Here is a 21048-nt window from a genome sequence, read left to right as displayed (position 1 = left end):
ACGTTCACTGTTTCTAAAATGTTGATTTTGGCACAATCAGGAAATAATTCTACTGTTTCCCCATTTTTTTCGCTCTTGTTGCGTTATTTGAATAAGCTTGTTTGCCTTCACTTTTTTTACATTTTTCACACATTTGTCGCATAAAGTTAAAGATGGTTGAACCTCATCCAGCTAGCAAAGCGACCAGTCATCACAGCGTCCATTCCCATATTTCGATAGGCCGGTATCAGATTGGTTTTGCGTCTGTGAGTGGGGTTAGCGCCTGAAAGTCTCCATTTGAAAGCTCGTGGAAGATAATCGAACCGAGCACTTCTCTCATGTTTGGAAATTGTGCTAACTTCGCAACACGCGCCTCCGAAATCAATCTGCATGTTCAAATTGTTTATAGCACTTTTTTTAGTTACTTTAACTTTACTTATTGTAACTGTTAGTTTTTCGAGTTCATAAAGGGACCAGTATCATGTTCTAGCGCTTATATGGTCTGTACGGGCTAAACAACAAGTTCCTCAACATTGGATGGACTGAAGCAAAATGTTTACGAGTTGTTTTGATTCCTCATTTAGAGACGATTGAGAGTGCGAAAAAAAATCCTGCTCATCTTAAACATAGCCATAGGCCTGTTGAGAGCTGTCTTACCATTTCAGGTGGAATTTTGTTGAAAAGTGCTAATTCACGAATTGAAACCTACGAAAATTTTGCAGCACCCTGATTTTTTCCTGGATCGAAGTCAACGAGCCATTAACTTTAAACAAAGGGACATTAACTTGCCACTCTTAGTTCCCGCGCTCAAGCAACAGTACGTAGAGTATAAGTCGGTAAGTTGGCACTAAGTAGGTAACTTTATTATCCAAGCTAAGGATCTTGACAATTGCAAACGGCAATGAGGGTAGAAAAATAGATATTCTTGCGGCTATCTAGTGCAATCGTGATTGTGATTTCTCATACATTACACAACTCTAATCGAGCAATAGGTACGCTGGGGTCGCTCACAGATGCCATCAACGGATCTGCCGCGTAACAAGGGAGCGGTCTCTTCATTCTTGGTTCTTGTTTGAGTGGTCCGAATGACTTTGCCGAGGATGGGTAAAGACACCAAAATGACGAGTTGAATGCCAATCACGATCACGGTGGAGTTCACAAACCCCATTGAATCGAAAGCAAAACCACCCCCGAGAGAGCCGATGTAGTCGCCGAGACATTCGTTCATGAACCAAAGCGACGTGATCATGCCTCGGGTTTGTTCCGTGTCCGGGGCGCCTCCGATATCCACACTTGAGGACATCATGAAGGTGAGGGTTGTGATCAAGTTGGCAGCCACACCAAACCTGAAATGAAGTTATAAAATAACAATATTAATTTATTCATTGTATAAAGACAGATATCTTGAATGGATTTAAGGCACAGAACGCAATCATACAATCACTCGAAAGTAAATCTGAACAGAAATCGAATTTGATGGTGCTGATCGTTGGTAGCCAGGTAGTATCGAGTTTATTTGCATAGAAAACACATATAGTCAGATAAAGTGTAGGTAGTCTTCGTTTCATGTATGCATTTTGGAAATAAATGAAAAATATAAATAATCTAAATATAATTGGTGTGTACAAAATATAATCAAAACAATGAGATAAATATGGTAAAAAGGGGTAAAAAAAGGTATTGAGGTCCGGAATAGTCTGAAGCAAGTGACTCGGTTCTTGCTTGAAATTGTGGAACATTTTTTTTTCATCGTAAATAAGCCAAAAGGAGGCGGGCAGTTCATTTCAAGAAACGAATGACACATGATAGATCTAGCAGACATCTTTCCGTAAGCACTAGACGCGAGCTATGCTAATTTGGATTTTACTGTAGGATTGCACCCTTCTCCAGATGAGATTGGCTTCATGTTGCTAGGATTATCAAGTCAACTTTTAGCTCGATCGAAAGACTGGATCAGAAGTTACGCCCTCTCACAGCCCAATCCATAACTCAACACAGAATGAATGAGCTAGCCATCTTGTGATGGTCATTTACCAGAAAAGGACCAACTCATTCATTTTGTGTATTGCACTTTTAAAGAGCTTAGCTCTTTCATTCGGTCATTCGGTCGAGCTGAAAATTGAGATATGCAATTGCAACAACCTGGGACCAGTCTCATTTGAAGAAAAATGTAATTCATTGACTCAAATTGAAGTTGTGTAATATTCTCATCCTTGATGTTTCCGATCGGATTCCAAGCGTTCATGCAAAAGATTACCACTTTAGAAACGGTTTAAGAAATGTCAGTAAAAATGATGATTCATCTTTTGTTTGACAGAAATATAGGAATGAGACGAATAGTTCACTCGAGTTAGAGCATAACATCCATAAATCCATTTGCATAAAAAGCGCTTGACTAATATCCAAATTTTGATCTATGAGCATTTTTGTGCATGACAAATAATACCCACTTATTACGACTATGTGAGTTCCATGAGTCATTTCTAAAGAAAAAATGTTGACAGAACTACTTTAGATTCTTCATATCTGTCTCTTAAATGACAGATTGGAACGATTTGCCTAGAAGCATTCGGCAAATTAACTCCAGCCCCAAGGAGACATCTTGAAAACTTGGGACCTTACAATTCAGCAAGAGATTTAAGATGATACGGTTTTTTTTTAAGTTTCCGTCTTTCTTAATGCGTTTACTTTCATCAAGATTGTAGATGTAATATGAATGAGTTTCCAATCTTACCCATGGAGAGCCAGTGCAAAGCCGAGCAAATATTCATTCACAGGGAGAAAGTCTAGGAATGGAGCGGGTCCAAGCAAAAGAAATCCACATAAAGTGAAAAGGTTGCCGAAGAAAAGGACATAAAACGGTGGCATGCCTTTATCCAATAACCAGGCCCATAACGGTGTGAAAATGGCATATGTGGCACCATCGGTCATGAACAGGGTTCCAATGGCAATGCTGTTCAATTGAAATTGGCTCTCGACATAGGGCTGAAAAAACAAACGATTAAAATGAACCAAAAGACTATACTAACATAATGGTGACACGGTGGCCATTATTTCGGAAATTCATTGGAAGGAAAGGGTTTCCTAATCGAATCATTCCATCTCATACTTAGTCTGGCCTTAAGCTCTAACAATATACTGCAACAACAAACTTTGAAATAATCTTCACTCGAATCTAAATTCCCAAACATTTAGTTGAATTAAGTCTGGTGGAGCACAAAAGTCAACAGAACAACTTTTGGTCATAACCAAGGGTACAATTTCGAGACTGAGCAACTTTCGCAATCGTCTCATCAACGTAGATCATTGTGCAAGTGGCTATGAGAAGATTTGGGCGATAGATTTACTACCCAAGAGTGAAAAGCGATGAGCCATCAAGGAATATAACCTTCAAGAAAAAACAATGTGCTACACATTTGTTTGTTGCACATTGCAACGAGAAGTTATCTTTACCTGCAACGAGGGGAGGTACCAAGAGCTTCCAAGGCCTGAGATAACAACGATGAGGCAACAATAGAGCACAGTGGGCATTTTCAGCAATTGTCGAAAGCTTGTACTTTCCACTGACTCTTGATCGCCCTCTGTCTCGGACTCAGCTTCGGTCTTTAAAAGCATCCATCCAAAAATGGAGCACAACATGAGAGAGCCTCCACAACTGACGAAGGGTAGATAGAAATCGCCGAATTCATATAGAACTCCTCCAACGAAAGGTCCAATCATTAGGCCAAGGGCAAACATGGTTTCCATGATGGATAATACTTTCGAGCGGTTTTCGGGCTCGGCCTCCTGAAAATCGAAATAAAAAACAACTACATAAAATTGATGGTTGAAGTTCGGGCATTACAGGCCAAGAAAGAAGAAAACTTGTCTTGCTGACAGAGCTTGAGCTTTTCGATCGAAACTTTCCATAGCCGCAAAATACTACGTACAGCGTGGATATAAATGTGGATAGGATGGTTGTGTGGTTGGTTCACATGGTATTTGGTATTCAGGCCGCGTTCACATGCATTTGGGATAGGATCCGTGTTTTATGCTAATCTAGTTCCAAAGCCATGAAATTCGTTTCCATTTAAGATCAATTTGAAAGCTTCAACTCTGCGCGTCTTCATCGAACACAATTTGCTTTTAAAGAGAGACACGCAATGAGAAAGATTAAAAAAAAAATATTCTTAAAGGCATTGCGCCCTGTAGAACCTGTTTGGTGACGAAACATTCCAGATTAGGGTCTTGTTATGTACTTTTGGTCCATTTTTCTGTACTATCGGAGTTCGGTTTCGACTTCAGATTTATAGAGAACAAGAAATGTCCATGGTCTAGAAGTGACCTTGAGCATCCCATCTTGAATTTTGGCAGATACTTCACCTTGAAATTGACTTGCTTGCCAAGCTGGTACTATAACTTCAGGTTGTTTTATTGGTATTGTTCAAACACACTCTCCTGTTGCTGGGAGAATATTGGAACAGCTATCAAGTTTAGGATCCAAGACCCGAAGTACATGTGGTATGAAATAAGTGGTTGGAGGTTACGTCATCTTCCATGCTTACCCCTTTATTCTAAGGAATTCCAGTTTACAAAAGACAGTAGAATAGGGTAAATTCTGTCATTTTTTGGAGACATTCCTTACAACATCCAAGCAGAGTTACCCTCGAGCATTTTCGCTTGTAATACTGGTCAGTCTCTCAAAGGAATTCAATTACTGTCCTTCAACTTTTCCTTCCTAAAGAACCTGCTCAAAATGTACCTTTCGCAAACACCTGTTCTTGCATAAACGCTCAAATCAGGATGGCATAACACGTCGAACCTTTTTCAATAAGTACTGACATGACTACCAATAACAGACAGATTCATAAGATAGATTCATTCTTACCTGAGCAGCAATGGGATAGACTGCCGAGAAAAAGGCCGCTTCGCCTATTGCCGAAATGATCCGAATGAGCAAGGACAAGGCCAAGAATGGAACACGGTTGTCAACCCATTGCAAGAACCCAAAAATTGTATTAGCAGCCCCGGCGACAAATGTTCCGTACAGAAATAGCTTCCGAGAGCCAATCTTCTCAATGTACTTTCCAAAGATGGGAGCAAAAATGATGGAGGTGATAAAAACCGAGCCGTATACCTGTAAAGTCCCCATGAAGTACGTAAATGCCTTTGCCCGTAATCATTATTTACGAATTGCAATTACCAGGCCGGTCTCGGTGACACTCAGGCCTTTTCCGGTGGCCTCATTGGTGTAAAAAGGGGCCAATAATGAGAAGGTGAACCCACCCAAAAGCTCGGTTAGGGCTAGGATTGAAAGATTGATCCAAGTCTGCCACTGACCGGAACAACACGATCTGGCGGTTTTTATTTCCACTTCGTTATTGTTTGGTTCCACAATCTCATTGGCATTGGTGGAGGTGATTGGATTGGATGCTGAAGAAGATGAGGGTAGTAACAATTGCTCTTCATCGCTTGATTCCGACATGGTTCCAAAAGTGGCGTTATCACAAATGGTTATACTATCCTCAACGATTGCCGACACTTTCCTTTGTTCTCAGTCACCTCTCACTTCAATCGTTTACTTCTATTTTTGGTACTAATCACGCTATAGCACAAGACCAGAAGCTGTAAATTACTCATAGGTCTTTTGTTTTCTCCTTTAAGGACTTGCTCTAGAACACAGAGTGGTGAACTTCTATGACACAGCGGGCAAAAAATCGTACAGACATTAGATAACGAGTAAAAATATCAGCGATTCTTCGTAGACTGTGAGGCCAGTCAGTAATTTTGTAACCTGAACCAAGATCGCTCGGGTGGAGGACGATAAAGTGAACGAACGATGATGCACACACTAATTAAGGATCACTGGCCCTGTAACTTGGATGTATTGAACAGCAAGCCAGCCAGACTGAGGCCGATGGGCCAGAGTGATGGCTTGATCAATTCAAACTGAAACCAGTTTTGTGTAGTTCAATGCTAGTAGTTGGCAAAAACTACTGACTTGTCTGTACAGTCACGAGAATGTTCCGATGGTTGCCACGTGAGAGAAAGAACACAGCTGTTCAAGGAATGCTACCCACTATACTCCACTCAGAGTTAAATTGTACCTGCCCAGATTGGCGTCCAAGAAATCCTGCAAGCAGAGCCGAGTAGAAAGCTAGGGCTTACTTACACTACTGCACATACCAAAGAGATTGACTACATACATTTATAGCAGATGTGGTACATGTGTATCTCTGTATTTTGCGTTGCATACTCTCCACTACACGATTTTCGGAACGATTGATCGGTCACGTTCTTTTTATAGGTCGTGTCCTTGTATTGAACACTGGAACATTTTGATGGGGAATGTGTGACCTCAACCGTCATATATGCATGTGTATTTAGGGAAATGCGGTTTTGACAAGCATTGTGAATAAACATACGAAATTCTACTTGGCAAACGGGTAGAGACCGGATTTCAGTGCGATGTTATTCTGATTGTCTATGAAATTGCTCCACTGGATATAAAGGGCAAGATGGACATATATTCTATGAATGATAGGCGACGAGTAATGCAGTTGAACGAACGTTTGTAAAATGTATCTTTGACATTAGTGACGGTAAGCAAACTTTTAACGCCTGTCTTTGAACTTGTGACTGAAAACCTTTCAAAGAGAAACAACTTAAAGTAGAGCGAGAACAAAACTCTTTCCCTTAAGCCAAAATCCTAAAAGTTGGTTCTGTCAACAATAGAAATGGGGGAAAAATGCACGGTTTTTTTTAAATAATATCCACACCTGTAAAACACGGAGAAAAAAATGCTAAATATGCACCAAGGCACCACAAATATGCATTTTAAAAAGAACAGTTGAGAATTATAAGAACCATGAAAACCTTGAAGGACCTTAAATAATCGTCTATAAACATGGAAATCATATCACTTCTGTAATTTTACAGAGGAGAACTATACTCTATGGAAAACCCATAACTTGGGCCAAAAAGAAGCAGCTTTTGAGATGTTTGTTAAAATGCTCCCCGATCTAGGGGTAAACGTCGAGGGGAGTATAGAAAAAAAATCACCCTAATCAGGCTTTTGTCGTTCCTCAATAAATGGAACGGATTATAGTTCCATTACTTGTCAAAAAATTGAATGGTGTCACTCGTTACATTTTCTTTTCCAGAACAGGCAAAGAACCAGCATACATTAGTATTATTGACTCATTCTAGTTTTGGTACTAAATTTATATATTAGGCGAGAAGTGTCAAATGTAGATGAAGAAAATACACCCTGTCAAGCATACTATCAGTAGATAGACAAAAGTTCTCATATATTGGGAAGGATTTGTGCTATGAAGTACTAGAATCTATGGACCTCCATTTTGGTTACAAGTGATAATAACTGATAACTTGAGGGGTTCAAAATTGACTTAAAAAGTCCTGACAAAAAGGGAACATAGATTTTCCAATATTTGAAGTTTTTGTCACAATAATCTCCAGTGAGATAGTAGTAATTGGACAAAAGATATAAAAAATAGAACAAAAGATGAACATAACCTACTCAATGTTTCCACACTTTTGTTACTACCCGCCCAACATGAACCCTCATCCAAGTGATTAAATAAGTTAATAAGTAATGAATTTTGTAAATGGAAAGAAAATGTCAAAATAATTCAATCTGTTGGTATCCTGTTGGTATCTAACCCTAGGGACTCAGAAAATGGTAAAAATGTAATTGAGAGAAGAAAAAAATCATTAAACACAGCCGAATCATACACATTGCAATTTTCCACTGTCAACGATCAAGAGACATGCCCTAGTGAAAGAATCGCATTGGAACATTTGAGTTACATGTAAATGATTTTGCTCCCATGTCGCAATTTCTACTTGCATTTTCATTCCATTTAGCCAAAGGCTCTATAGGTGTTGTTCATACAAAAATCACAATTCAAGGAACAGGAGCAGGAATCATAATGAGGGACTGTTCCATTATTTAGTGAAACACAAGTTTGGAATAATGTGGTCTTAAGCAAGATAGGCAATGAATATTCAGAATCATCATCCAATATTATTTTCGCTGAAGCTGCGGTATAATTGCAGTCATCAACAAATTGAGCATTGAATTGGGGGAGGAGTATTTTCGCTTTTTTCCCTGCTATCGTGAGTGCATTACGTTGTATTTTTTATTTTTTTTGTATTGGGACGATGGACATAACATTGATAAAAATTGCTCCTTTCGCGGTTTAAATGAAGCTAACAAAAATATGCACATGTATCTGAATAGTACATTTTGAGTACTTCTTGAACCAATGTTTCAAACATCGACAAGGAAAGGGAACTGATCCATGCCTTTAGTACGTATAGCTGCAAATAACCATGAGCGCAATTTATCACGTTCTTGGCAATTTATTACACTGCAAGTGAATTATACTGTCAATTTTCTTTCCGATATTCTCATAAGCACAAAACACAATTTGAATTATGCGACTTAAGTTTGAATCAGACAGAACTGAGGTAGGAGAAGAATACCAAATTATTGTTTTTACTTTTTTGTTTCTAGATTGAAATAAAAATTTCGAATACGGAGATCAAATGAAACAAACTCATCGATTCTTTGGATGACCAATTTGCGGACGTCCATGTTGAACCTTGATTGAAACCGTGGAATCACATCCTGGAAACGTTTTAATCTCTTGCAGAATAATCGGGAAAGCAAAAACTAACTGATTGATGATCACTTGTTAAGTAGACTGGTGAATAAATCTGAGCCTCCGATTGCCAAAGAATGGACGTCCAAAATTATCCAAAATCAAAAACAAATTAGTTTCATACTTCACTGGAGAACTAAAAGATACCTCAAAAAAACCTCGTTGGATCGTTGTTTTGAAACTATCATTCAATCTATATCACTCTTTCTCAGAATCGGCGTTAAAGTCTAAATCTGATCCTTCATTTCGAAGTTTCACCATCAACAGGTTTACTAATAGGTTGATCTCGTTGAACTCCAATTTTATTCGCCATTCTCAAACCTTGAATCAAGCGCCATTGCCATGAATATGCCGCTTAAGTTCCGTGACTTTACTAGGATTACTTTTCTCAATCCGCTTCATATACTCCAGGAGGTTCTTTTGGTTTTCTTCATCAAGATCGTTGAAGTTCTTGAACAAAGATGTTAAGTCTTCCAAAGTGAGGTCATCAAAATCCGTGTCGTCCTCAGTTGGTTCCATCTCATGGGGAGTTCCATTGGGCTGTTCAGAAACTTGTACAGCTGGTTCCGGTGGCAAACTTGTTGCCGTGAGCAATGCACTCTGTAAAGCGTTCCAATTGACTTGAAGAAGCTTTGGTTTGAGATTGATGGGCTCACTTGCGTATCCTTGGAAAAGGGGTTGTGGATTTGGAGGGGAGAAGGGTTTTGATGGTCCCACGGACGGGCTTGGATCGGGGAGGTCAGTTTGAGTGGGTATTGGTGCGGGCATTGGTGCTGGGCTAGAGTTTCTAATCTGGCCTCTGATGCGTTCATATTGTATTTCAACGATGGAAGTTAATTGAGGACCGCTGATTTCTCGGCCCAACTTTCGGTACTCCTCAATGACTGTATTGGTAATCGCTTCCTTGAGGGCGTCATATTTGGAGTCAAGCACAAGCTCAGACGACGTTGAGGGAGTTGGATTGTCTGGTCTTGTTGGCTTTTCGACAATATCTGGCTTCTTGCAAATGCTTTGCTCCGTTAGAGCCCGAATATTATCAATGCAAATGCTAGAAACTTTCAGTTGTTGCTGATTGATCGCATTCTTGGCCATTTTTGACTCCAGTTTTTCTCTCGCAGAGTTTATGAGCGTGAAGAAGCTTTTGTCATTAATCATGCTAGCACTTGATCCATAACCCGCGTTCACTTCCAAGTTATTAGCTTTACCTAAACTGACATTGATTTCGGGACCAAGATAATCCAAAAGGGATTCCAAAGCAGACAGGAGTCTTAAAGTGCTAATCACCGACACTTCAATCATGGTAGAACTTTTCTCCGAGGTGAATCTATTGGCAAAATCAGGGTGAGAGCTGATAGTTGATTTCGCACGAGTTCCAATTTCTTGAGCATCAATTGGACCCACTTGGTTCACGTCGGTTATCGGAGGGATTTTGAAGGACTTCTCTTTCTGATCACTTTGAGCATCTCCCAATTGCTGGAAATCTTCGTATTCTTTTAGATCAGAGTGAAAAAGTCTAAACTTGTTCATTAGTCGGTTTCGGTCCTCTTTGACCAATCTCTCATATTCAGAAACCACAAATCTCCTCCACTCTAAGACCCATTCGTCCTTGATGTAATCCATATGAATTGTGATCGATTGGTGTTCACGTTGTTTGTCTCGGTAGAATCGGTTCCACCTTCGGGTATAATCAGGGTGCACACTAGCATGCTCAATGAAATGGTCCTTTTCCAAACCGTGTTTGAGGGTGACTTCTTTGAGGGCTTGATGAAATTCCTTTATCTGTTGGTGCTTGGTATCAAAGAATTCGGAGCTAAAGGGTTTGCCAGTTCGTGGATTGATAGGTTTGGCTGGAGAATTGCTAGGACTTACAGATCTCCTGGGTTTACGATCGCGAGATCTTCGCTCTCGAGATGTTCTTCTGGGGGACCTGGATCTCTTGGAAGATTCCTCCCTCCCTCCAGAGCGTCTTTTTGGAGATCTGGAACGCCTTTTAGACACGATTTTACCTGGAGAACGTCTTCTCGGAGAGTGCTTTCTAGGTGAACGATCCCTCCGACTAGTCGATCTTCTTTCTTTTGACCTGGATCTGGAAGAGTTTCTGCGAGATCTCTTGGGACTTGAACTTTGACGTCGACTGGTGTCCTTGATGATTTGTAACTCGTCATCACTCGACAATTTTCGAGACCTCTTTGGGTCAGTCATTTCCGAGGGCTCGGAAACTCCTCCTTGTTGTTCTCTTTGGGCTGAAATTTTGACCTCTTTGAATTGAAGTATACATTTTTGGGACAAATTTTAGCCAACCCAATCTTTACCTCTTTCAAACTCCTCGAAGATATCGGCGTAATCATCCAATTTTGACTTGCTTTCATTCTTTTCCCTAGACACTGACTCAGGTTTTTTGTCTGGCGAATTGGGTCTTTTACACGGAACTGGCTTCGGAATTGCATCCTTAACCAAATCTCGAGGCGGATATGTGTCAAAGGTATCAAGAGGGAAGAGCAATTTCAACACAATTGGATTCTCGCTGTAAGGAAGAAATGCAGTTTGAAAGCATTATTAAGTTCACATATCCAACCTGAACCCACGGAGCTCATAGGCACGGGTCTATTTAAAGCTGGGTTTCTTTTGAAAAGGCGAATGTCTCCACATTATCTCTTGACAGTTGATGGCGGGAGTAAGACAACCACTTGAAGGAGAAATGTTGAAGGCTTACATAACCTTAACGATTGGTTGTTGGAAGAAACTATTTGCCTGGGCCTCAGAGCATATTTCTGGGCATTGGAGGAGAATGGCGCGAATTTGTTTTTGCAAACAATGACGGGCATAAGCCCTTCAATATTAATTAAAGCGAGCGTTTTAGAATCAATGGAATGCCTGTTGGCAATTGGAGAGATAGGTAGGTATTGACCAGTAAACCATAAAATAATGCAACTTCGATATGATCGTGCCTGTTGTAAACCGTGAGGAAAACTTTAAGCACGAAACTTGGTTTTAGTTAAGGCAGCCACAAGAGACAAAAGAACATCTATTGATTTTGGGTACAAAACATAGGCCTCTTCCAGATGGCAATGCTGCTCAGAACATTCATTCCATACTGAACTTTGAGTTCATCACAAGATCTTACGGATTTAGAATTAGAAACTTTCGTATTGTATCAAAAACTGTTAGATTGAGATCGCTAGAAAAAACGGCACACAATATTGACTCACGAGTGGTGAGAAGATTTGTCCACCATAAGCTTGATCTCTGGCGCTTTCTTCCTGAATAACTTGTGTCCAACCACTAGTTTAACTTGCATGGAACCTAAATGCTGGATGATCTTTTCAATGATTCCGTTCACCAATATATGATCCACGGGCTTGACGACATCAATTTTCTTAGCTTTCAAAGTGGGGAAGAACTTTTCCTGGAAGGCACGCATAAAAAATGAGCAAGAAAATGACATTATGCATGACAATCACCCTGGAGTACTAACCAAGTAGGACAACTTGTGTGCCGAGGATCGAACGTGGCTTTTGATGAGGTCTAAAGTGGATGCAGAGCCCTCCTTGGTCTTGATGATGGCGTCGCAAAGGAGACAAGCGTAGGCAGGACTCATCCTCTTCGAGGTGTTGTGTTGTATTTCAATCACATATTCAAGTCCTATTTGTTGATTAATTCCATGATTCACACTTGTTTCAACTTAATTAAAATCCAAGAGCAATATTTCGGAACCAAACTCAATTCTTTGACTTAACTAAAGAAAGCAATCGCGTCGAGTAGAGTAGTTTGCGCTTAACATGATCAAAATGCGGCAGAACAAATGAGCAAAGTATTTCCCTACGCGAATGCGCCATTCCATAGGATTTAAAATGGAAATCCTTTAAGAAACCATGACATGCTCACCAATGAAGGCCGACCCGGGACTAGATTCGAGATCTTTTTGGAATTCAGACTTCCTTCCCAATGGGAACATTTCCTCTTTGTTGCCCTCCGCTTCGTGGCCAATGGAATCCTCTTCCAAGGAGTGAATGCTTCCATAAGGAATCCCAACGGAAGGAGCAAAACCATGGGAAGCGACTTGAGGTGATTCAGTCCTCAGGGCACTCACTGGTTTGGGCATGAACATCGGAGGACGTGGATGTCCGTGAATGCGATTGGCAGGAGGGGGAACATGGGAGGCTGCTCTCCATTTTGGTAAACTCCATGAAGGTGGTGGCCAACTCATGACAATCTACAATTATAAGAACCGTATAATTCAAACGATCATGCAATGGTAAAATCAATCTTGAATGTTCAAGTCGTTTTCTTTGTCACATAACACCAACCCCATGATTAAGGAGGGATTTGACTTACCATTAAACCACATATCATTTAGGGGACAAACGGACGAGATGAGTTGAAAGGAGGCGAGATCATTCTGATGTTTCGATTTCAATGTTAACTTGGTGTTGAATTAACTTGTTCAATGTTAAACCATGACCAGAGAGTTCAAGTTATATCTTAACATCTAGAGCTTAAGATAACCAAGCTAGTGAGATCAAATTTGAGCTGTCAATACATATATTTCACAGGAATAGTCCTAAACAAATAGTTTGTGTCAAGGTAACAGTCCAACTCTGTTCAATCATATCAAATGATGAGTCAGAGCTAGTCAAGGGGTTTGTTAAGCGAAGCAAGGTATTTCTAAGTTATTGTCCGGGGGTTCATCATCTGTTTCGTTGAGTTGGTCCATGAGGTCGCTCGGTGCGAGTTTATTTTCCGGCTGCCGCTTTGGCTTCCGCATCCGCCTTCTTTTTCTCCTGCTTCAACCGCATGATATCGGCATCGCGTTGCTTCCTGGCCTCCAAGGTCATGCCCTTGTTGCCATCTTGCTCATTGGCAGCCTTTTTGGCCCCTGAGGCCTTTTTAGCGGCCTTTTCTCGGGCCAAGTCACGTTGATTGCCACGGGCCATGATGGAATTCGAGGACGAAAGTCAGATGAAGCGGGGGACAATGATCGGGCCAGTTTACACTGACCTTGGGACAAATACTCTGGCTAGTGTGACGACTGAAAGAAAACGGTAAGGCCTGATATTTCACCTTACATGTGATGCTCAATTGACCATTATCGGATAACTGACCAACAAAAATTGTTACACTAATAGCCATCATCAATTTTGGGCTCAACTACTCCAACAATGAGCCTCGTTTCTATATTTCGGATGCCAAGATGAAGGCCCTCTAGCTAGGGATTAACCAAGGTTTCCAATCCAAAGCATGCTTTTCAAGCTCCTGACTCGGAAAGGACTACTCTTTCATTGTCAAGGACATGATAAAAAGGGAATATTTTCATTCTAGTTCATTCTTCCATTCGAAATGTTGGCGCTCCTGAACATGATGAACAGTTGATGGCTTCTTTGAGCCGGGCAGACTGTTTCAACCTGATGGGGGTCAATCATTAGCTGGGCCCAAGCATAGCATTCCAGCTCACTTGGGCCCAAATTTGGTTCAAGAGTAACCAGGAAGACACTGAATCCACTACCAAAAAATGAATCCTCGATCTGTGGCTCAATCAATCAAAGCATATGGTGGCTGTATAATCGGACATTCAAACATGATCTGCACCCGCAGACCAAAGCCAAAGTATCACTCCATCCATTATTGGGCACACCATTCACACTCCACAAAATAATAGGTCGAGACAAAGAAAGCGAGCGCTCGATTTCCCAGCTAATGGTTACGTTGCGATCCCGATGCTCTTCACGGGTACGGAGAATGAGGCGTGGGACTCGTCGTGTCTTACCCCGGGATTCTGCCTCCAAACGGGTCCAATTCAGTGGGTCAAGTCGGGCGGTGGAAAAGGGAGGAAGGGAGTAGCCAGACGAAAATAGAATCAACGAGCAAAATATCCCTGGGCGAACGAACAGGCACCACCATCGAATATGAACAACATCCAAGTTCAGCAGTGCTACCAGATAATGCACATGAAAAAGCGCAAGATTGTTTAAAAAGGCTTCTTTGTTCACTTGTTCACATTTAGACCACTTATTAAGTAATTTCAAAAGGAAATGGGTTGGCCAGTCTACTATACGTGTCTGACTTTAGTTTCAGACTGGTTTGAATGTTGTTCGCACACAAAACCTTAACGTTCTGGGCGCCATGGTCTTCAACTCTATTTTTTCGTTTATTACAGGCTTTTATTACAGGTTTATAAGGCTGTTGTTTTTTTTCCTCATATTCGATGTGAAGTGAAGCAATGAGCTTCCGCACAGCGTCCAGTTTATGGAAAAAACGCTCAGAGCCAGTCACATATTTCTTTCCGAGGTGGGGTCAAATGTGCAAAATTTGTGCCTAAGCGCCAGATATGGCGTCACTGAAGCCGAATCCTAGCGTGTGACAGGTTTACCCAAATAACAGGCCAGAAGAAGATTTGGCCACCCGGTCGATCTTGCATATAAAGGTTAAGAAATGCTGAATTCAAAATTATGAAATATTTTTTGCTTTTATTTTGATGAGATAGGTGCTAAAGGATAAATAATAAACATGGAGCTCCTGATGGTAGTTTTATCGGGATGAAGCATTTCCATCACCCTGATTCAGCCGATAAAGATTGGCTGACGGGCAGCTCGAGGCACAGGTCAGGTCCTAGACTACTGAACAGGATATCTCAGAAAAGTAATGAAATCCATAGTTCTTAATGATGACACCAAACTTGGGGCCAAGCTAAGAAAGCGTGAAAAGGAACATAAGAATCAAGATGTTCCAGGTAAACTTATCTTTGCGGGGGTCCGTAGGTCGCGGCCAACCCAATCTCAACCCGGCAAATGTCTTTATCGAAACGTTCTAAGATTGTTTTCGCCTTTTTGCCGAAATACTAAAACTCTATCGAATTGTTATGGTTTACATCATATGTCACAAAAACAATCATGCAAATAAATCTTATCCAACTACCTATTGTAGCACGGCACTTTGAATATTTTATTATTGACTCTTATTGTCAATGTAAAGCTCAAGTTCACAAACACCTTTTCATGCTATGACATTTCCCACCTTTTGGATGCTTTTGTTTGTGATAAGTAAGGGTGTGCAGAAGGTGCGGATACATTTTTTTGCATAATTGGCAATTTTATGGTTTACATGTATATTTGAAGTTTTTTATCCGATTTGCACTTTACTTGCACTATCAGCCGTTTTTGATAAAGATGAAATGAAATAAAATTTTCCCTTACGACCTTTAACAATTTAAAAAGCTGGTCTTAGCATCAACTCGACAGGAACAACACGCTCTGTTTTTCAAAACAAAAAGAAACCTTTGCTAACTAAAAAAATCATCTGTTTGAGCTAGCTGCCACATAAAATGATCCCTACATTATGTCATAAACATTCCTATCCCTGCACAAGATACCATAGGCCACCTACCCCATAAAGGTCATCAAGGAGCTAGGTGAGCCTGGTTTGTGGTCTTGCAACAAGCTAAACAAGACTCCATATTGAGCTGTCAAACTGGCTTTCTCAAGAATTTTGTAACATATTTATCTATGTCTCACAGAGCCTTGTTGTGGCCATTCCTTCTTTCTGTTACTTGTTAGGAGTTGTACATTTTCACACCTGCCTTCACAATTTCTGGGGAAAATTGACAAAATAGCCCCCTCTTTAGCTCCAATGCAGAAAATAGTATCCTGGCAAAGCAACAGTCCATGTACCCATCTGTCAGAATTATCCTTTTTCTGAGGTTCTGCTAAACAGTCTTTTTGAATTTTTCCTTTGAATTGTGTAGATGACTTGAGAAATGTTATACCCCCCCCCCCGCCAAAAAAAAATATTGTCCAAAATGGCATTGACAAGGTTCAATGGGGCATTTGTCAACATCTTACCAGATTTCTGTTATAGAGATGAGTGAAATTTTTCTCTCAATGGCTAATTATTCCAAGATCAGACAATGTACGTTCAAATATAGCTCCTTTACATGCCTTTTGACAGAACAAGTTCCCAAGATCTTGGATCATCCTCTCCAACCATAAAAATTTCCACTTATCATTAAAGCTATGTTCTATTGGAGGCACAGCATGAGATAATGGGGAGGGTTGGGTTTGGGGAGTGGGTTGGGCAGATACATTTGAACAGAAACTTATTTTGGGAATATGGTTGGGACTAGGAGTATTAGGGAGAAGGGTGTTGTTAGGAATAGGGGTGGATAGGGTGTTTAAGGGAAGAGGAGGGAAGTGGAAGAGAGAGTGGGAGGTAGGAGGAGCACGAGGCAGGAAGGTAAACAGGTTAAGGTAGAAAGAGTGCAATGAAACTAGGTTCCGGAATAGGGCCAGCTCTAAAGCTACAAAACTGAGCTAACCTTTTTCTTGGCTTTCTTTACGTCTCTTTTACATGTAAGGTACACTTTGGATCAAAGCATGTCTTAAGTCTCATGGACTGACGGCACATGTATGGGTGAAAAAAATGAACAATCTACCTTTGACCATCACTTCTCCCTATTGTACTTCTCAAGGCTCAACTTGAGAAGTTTTTGACATCATTTAGAGTGATCAAACTGACAGCCTTCCTACAGTAAACAGGACAGGCTGTTTCCTCTAAAACTATCTTCTCCTGCTCTACTTCAAATGAAGTCACCTCTTCAACCTTTTTATTGGCTAAATCAGTCAATTTCTTGGCTTTGGAGGGAGCCTGTTTTTACCGCAGCACCCTGGTCTGATTGACTTAAGTGGCAAAAGCGTCAATGATAAAGGGCTTATTGACTATGGAAGGATCCTTTCCTGCCAAGTCCAAACATTGTCTTGCCGCTTTTTTGACTTTTCTGAATATCACTTCCATCATGAATGCAAAGGGACTATTAATTGCAAATACAATTAGAAGGGGGATCAAAATACCAAGAAAAGGAAACAGGAAACTGAAAAGGCTACCTGTAAGGTAGCACTGAACTAACTTACATCAAAATGAGCATGAGAATCTAGGATGGAGGTAGTAATCAGTAGATAAAAGACAGGAAAAAGCAAGGAATCAAGAACCAAAACTAGGTAAACAACACAAAACGCAGATATAGACCCAACAAACTGATCTAACAAAAATACAATCAATACACTTATGAAGAAATATTTCCCACTATCAATGACCAATGTAATCGTACTAATGTACTATGAGCTCTACACATAACAATTGGGAAATAAATGTACTGCAATGAAACATCAGAGAGAAATTGCTAGAGCTAAACATCAAGATAAATGAGCAATATACTTAGTGGATTTTGAAGTAACTACATCTTGCCATAGAGTAATGAAAGCCCAAACCTAATTGCTTGAATAAATGGCAATTCCCTTGTATTCATTCTCACACAAACACCATGAAAACCACATGTGCAAAGCAACCAAGGAGCAATAGGGGAAGTCCCAACTTGGTGGGAAATCCCCGGGAGATAAGAGCAAAAGCAAAATAAAAATTGCTTGATGTCAATGAGCTTCAAAACGAAAAAAACAGTTAAAGACTACAGTTGCATAAGTGTTCCCCAATCAAAAAAATGTGCTTCTTTGAAAACCATCAGGTTTTGGTTTGATGTTGATGTTTCTTCATTTCATCTTGTTTATTGATTTATTCCTTTGCTTGAACTGGTTACATGACTCTGCGCTAATGGAGCAGAATCCTATAGCCCCCTTACGTTGCACAAAATGTGCTTTACATTTTGCACTTCAGGGGGCATTTTGTCATTCAGCCTCTGCCAAATTCCTTTTTATTGAATTATAATGCATTTGTGTTTCTTTTGGCTAATTCTATCAAAATCTTATTTATAATTAATGCCCCGGGTCACATAATGTCCGGAAAAGAAATTGCGTTCAAGACAAGGCATGAGTAGTTTTTTGCAATCTACCATGCGTCTTCCCATTTTCTTTGGACCGTGTGACGCTGCAAATAACGGCCCTTACAGTGCTACCAAACATCTCTGCCACTGAGCATTGTATCTTGAACAGATGATACAAGTAGTGTTCAATAAATTGCCAAGAATGCTATTCTAGTGTCACTTTCTATGGTAAATTGTAATAATCATGGAATATTGGGCAAAAAATAGGGCATGATCACAGAGTCAGTTTTTTTGTTATTTTTGTACCCCTTTGCTCCCAAGCGTCATCTTTTGGATATGAAGAGATGTGTCAACCGTAAAAATGACTTCACTCTTTCAACCAATGATTGAACTTCTGTATCAAAACAAGCTTTTAATCGTTTCTAGCACTATTCTTTGTTTTTTTTTCATATAATAGCTCGGCTATTTTCAACACTATTGTAATTGACCCATGCCATAACAAAAACCTTAACAAACCACCGTGTAAGTCAAAAGGGGCGCTCAGCTGCTAAGGGGTAAACAACAGCCTCCATGAGCATGCCCTATTGAATAGGCATGAGCATTGATCTTGCACTTCAATTTTAGAAGGGATTTAGCTTGTTCAGACCAAATTAGTGGCCAAATACCTGAGCTACTTAATTTAATAAATGCCAAATAATAAGAATTAAAGCAAATTCAGAGTAAAGGTGAGCCAAATTATTGTTCTAAAGAGGTGTTCTGAAAAAGGTGATTCCAATGTAATTGAATGTAATTTAGAATAGAATATTTCTATTGCAACTCTTGGTTATGTTATGGCGTCGAAATGAATATAAAAGATGGTGTAGAGGCATTAAACAAACATTGTTATATGTAAAAAAAAAAAAAAAATGTTGACATGAAAAAAGCAATAAAATAGTTGGCTAGCAATATTCAATTACCCAAGAGTAGATAGATGCCTCCATTCAACCAGATAGAATTAATCTTGAAACGGTGTCCAATTCCAATTTCTTTACGCGAACTTCAAACTCCAATCAAACTCCCTGCAAATTATGACTGGCCCACCCCTACTTCTAATCATAACAAAAGGGCCCTCCAATCTGATCCGAGGACACTCCCGATAACGTTGGCGCTTGCTAGACGGGCACGGACTGTCTCAGATAGGATTCCAGATAGGGTTGAATGCGTCATTATTCCACTAGTCCGTGGTGATCGTGTTCATCATGTTCAACCCGTTCATGCATCCCCGTAATCCTTTCCGTGCTCGCAGTGACTTTGCTCAATTAGCCACGAAGTATCCGGCTTTTCGGTCGGTGTCCAAATGCAATCTGGACGGGAGTGTGTCGGTCAACTTCCAGGATCGCGAATCCGTTCGCATTCTCAGTCAAACCTTGCTCTGGGATCGGTTGGCTTTGGATGTGCAGATCCCGGCCAATTCATTGGTGCCCACTTTGCCACTCCGGATGAACTACTTATTGTGGATTCAGGATATGATCAAGTAGGGAGTTAAGGCTGTAAGCTGTGGAGTTGGCCAAGGAGGTTAAACGGATATTGGTTTCGAAATATTGTCCAGACAATACTAATCGGACGTACATAATTTTGATGAACGAACCATATTGTGAATGGTAGTTTTTAAGCCACACATTTTGCCTACGTTCACCTCCACCGACAAAAGAATCATCCTATTAATCAGCTCAAGCTAATGTTCCAGAAGAATCCAAGAAGCGACTAGATTGTGCTAAAGTCACAATTCGTGTCGAATGAGCCCCACCAACATCCTCACATTATGCCCAACTCATGCATGGCTGATAATTCGTTATTAAGCCCATGAGGCTAAGGGCTTCAGATCATTGAGTTTTAACTGTGGGTCAAATGACGCCTCCTATTTTTTTTCTTTTAGCGAAAATGTGGAGTACTTCGGGTCCAAGCCAATTTGGGGTTTAGATACGGGGGTGGGGGCTTGCAGTATCTATCCGCTCTTGGGCGCCCAGCAATTCCATTGGCATTTCATTGGAACCGAAGTGGACGAAGCCAGTCTTCATTCGGCCCAACAGAACATTGAGCGCAATCACTTAGACCCGTTGATCAAGTTAATATTGACCGAAAATGCTGAGACCACGCCATTTTTCGCCACACCCGTGGCTCAGGCTCCCGATTCACATCTTCATTTCACCATGTGCAATCCACCTTTCTTCGAGGATCCTTCGAAAAGTCCAGCCTCCGAGGATTCGAGTGAGACTACCTGGCCGAGTCGAGAAAAAGCCAAAAGTCCTCGGGAATATCCGGCCGGATCCGAGGGCGAGATTCAAACCTCAGGGGGCGAAGTGGGCTTTGTGGCTCGGATGATCGATGAAAGTGTCGAATTCCAAGAGCAAATTGCAATCTTCACGTGTATGGTCGGACACAAGGCCAATTTAGACACTTTACGCAAGAAGTTGTATGCCGTGCGCTCTCAACACGCCTTGAAGTTCATTTTTACCGAGTTTTGCCAAGGAACACGCCTTCGATGGGGTGTTGCGTGGACATTTAACCCGGCAGTCAAGTTGATTGACACTTCATTGAGGAAGAAACGCGAAAAGCCGTACGAAGTTGAGTGTGAGTTCTCTGGAAAGCCCATCAGTATTC

The 21048-nt window shown here is 40.7% G+C and overlaps 3 protein-coding genes across 3 annotated transcripts in view; 1 reads left to right on the top strand and 2 right to left on the bottom strand.

Annotated features, from left to right (window-relative positions):
• Nucleotides 1–820: 820 nt before the first annotated feature.
• LOC131884115 (MFS-type transporter SLC18B1-like) lies at nucleotides 821–6089 on the bottom strand. Its single transcript, XM_059231776.1, has 5 exons — nucleotides 5162–6089; nucleotides 4847–5095; nucleotides 3433–3765; nucleotides 2714–2964; nucleotides 821–1325 (listed from the first exon to the last, which is right to left on the bottom strand). The coding sequence occupies exons 1-5, from the start codon at nucleotides 5441–5443 to the stop codon at nucleotides 947–949; spliced, it is 1494 nt and encodes a 497-aa protein (XP_059087759.1). The 5' UTR covers nucleotides 5444–6089; the 3' UTR covers nucleotides 821–946.
• Nucleotides 6090–8931: 2842 nt separating this feature from the next.
• Nucleotides 8932–14661, bottom strand: LOC131884114 (uncharacterized). Its single transcript, XM_059231775.1, has 6 exons — nucleotides 14410–14661; nucleotides 12531–12858; nucleotides 12121–12287; nucleotides 11855–12051; nucleotides 10958–11169; nucleotides 8932–10888 (listed from the first exon to the last, which is right to left on the bottom strand). The coding sequence occupies exons 2-6, from the start codon at nucleotides 12850–12852 to the stop codon at nucleotides 8973–8975; spliced, it is 2814 nt and encodes a 937-aa protein (XP_059087758.1). The 5' UTR covers nucleotides 12853–12858; nucleotides 14410–14661; the 3' UTR covers nucleotides 8932–8972.
• Nucleotides 14662–19476: 4815 nt separating this feature from the next.
• Nucleotides 19477–21048, top strand: part of LOC131883475 (U6 small nuclear RNA (adenine-(43)-N(6))-methyltransferase-like) — a 2067-nt gene continuing 495 nt past the window's right edge. The window contains exons 1-2 of the mRNA XM_059230957.1: nucleotides 19477–19921; nucleotides 20324–21044. Of these exons, the coding sequence (XP_059086940.1) occupies nucleotides 19647–19921; nucleotides 20324–21044 (996 nt within the window). The 5' untranslated portion in view covers nucleotides 19477–19646. The remainder of the gene's footprint in view (nucleotides 19922–20323; nucleotides 21045–21048) is intronic.

The sequence above is a fragment of the Tigriopus californicus genome, chromosome 7 (genome assembly GCF_007210705.1).
Source record: "Tigriopus californicus strain San Diego chromosome 7, Tcal_SD_v2.1, whole genome shotgun sequence".
NCBI classification, from domain to species: Eukaryota; Metazoa; Arthropoda; class Copepoda; order Harpacticoida; family Harpacticidae; genus Tigriopus; species Tigriopus californicus.
Note: the sequence above shows the minus strand (reverse complement) of the source record. Positions and strands in the feature narration are given on the sequence as shown.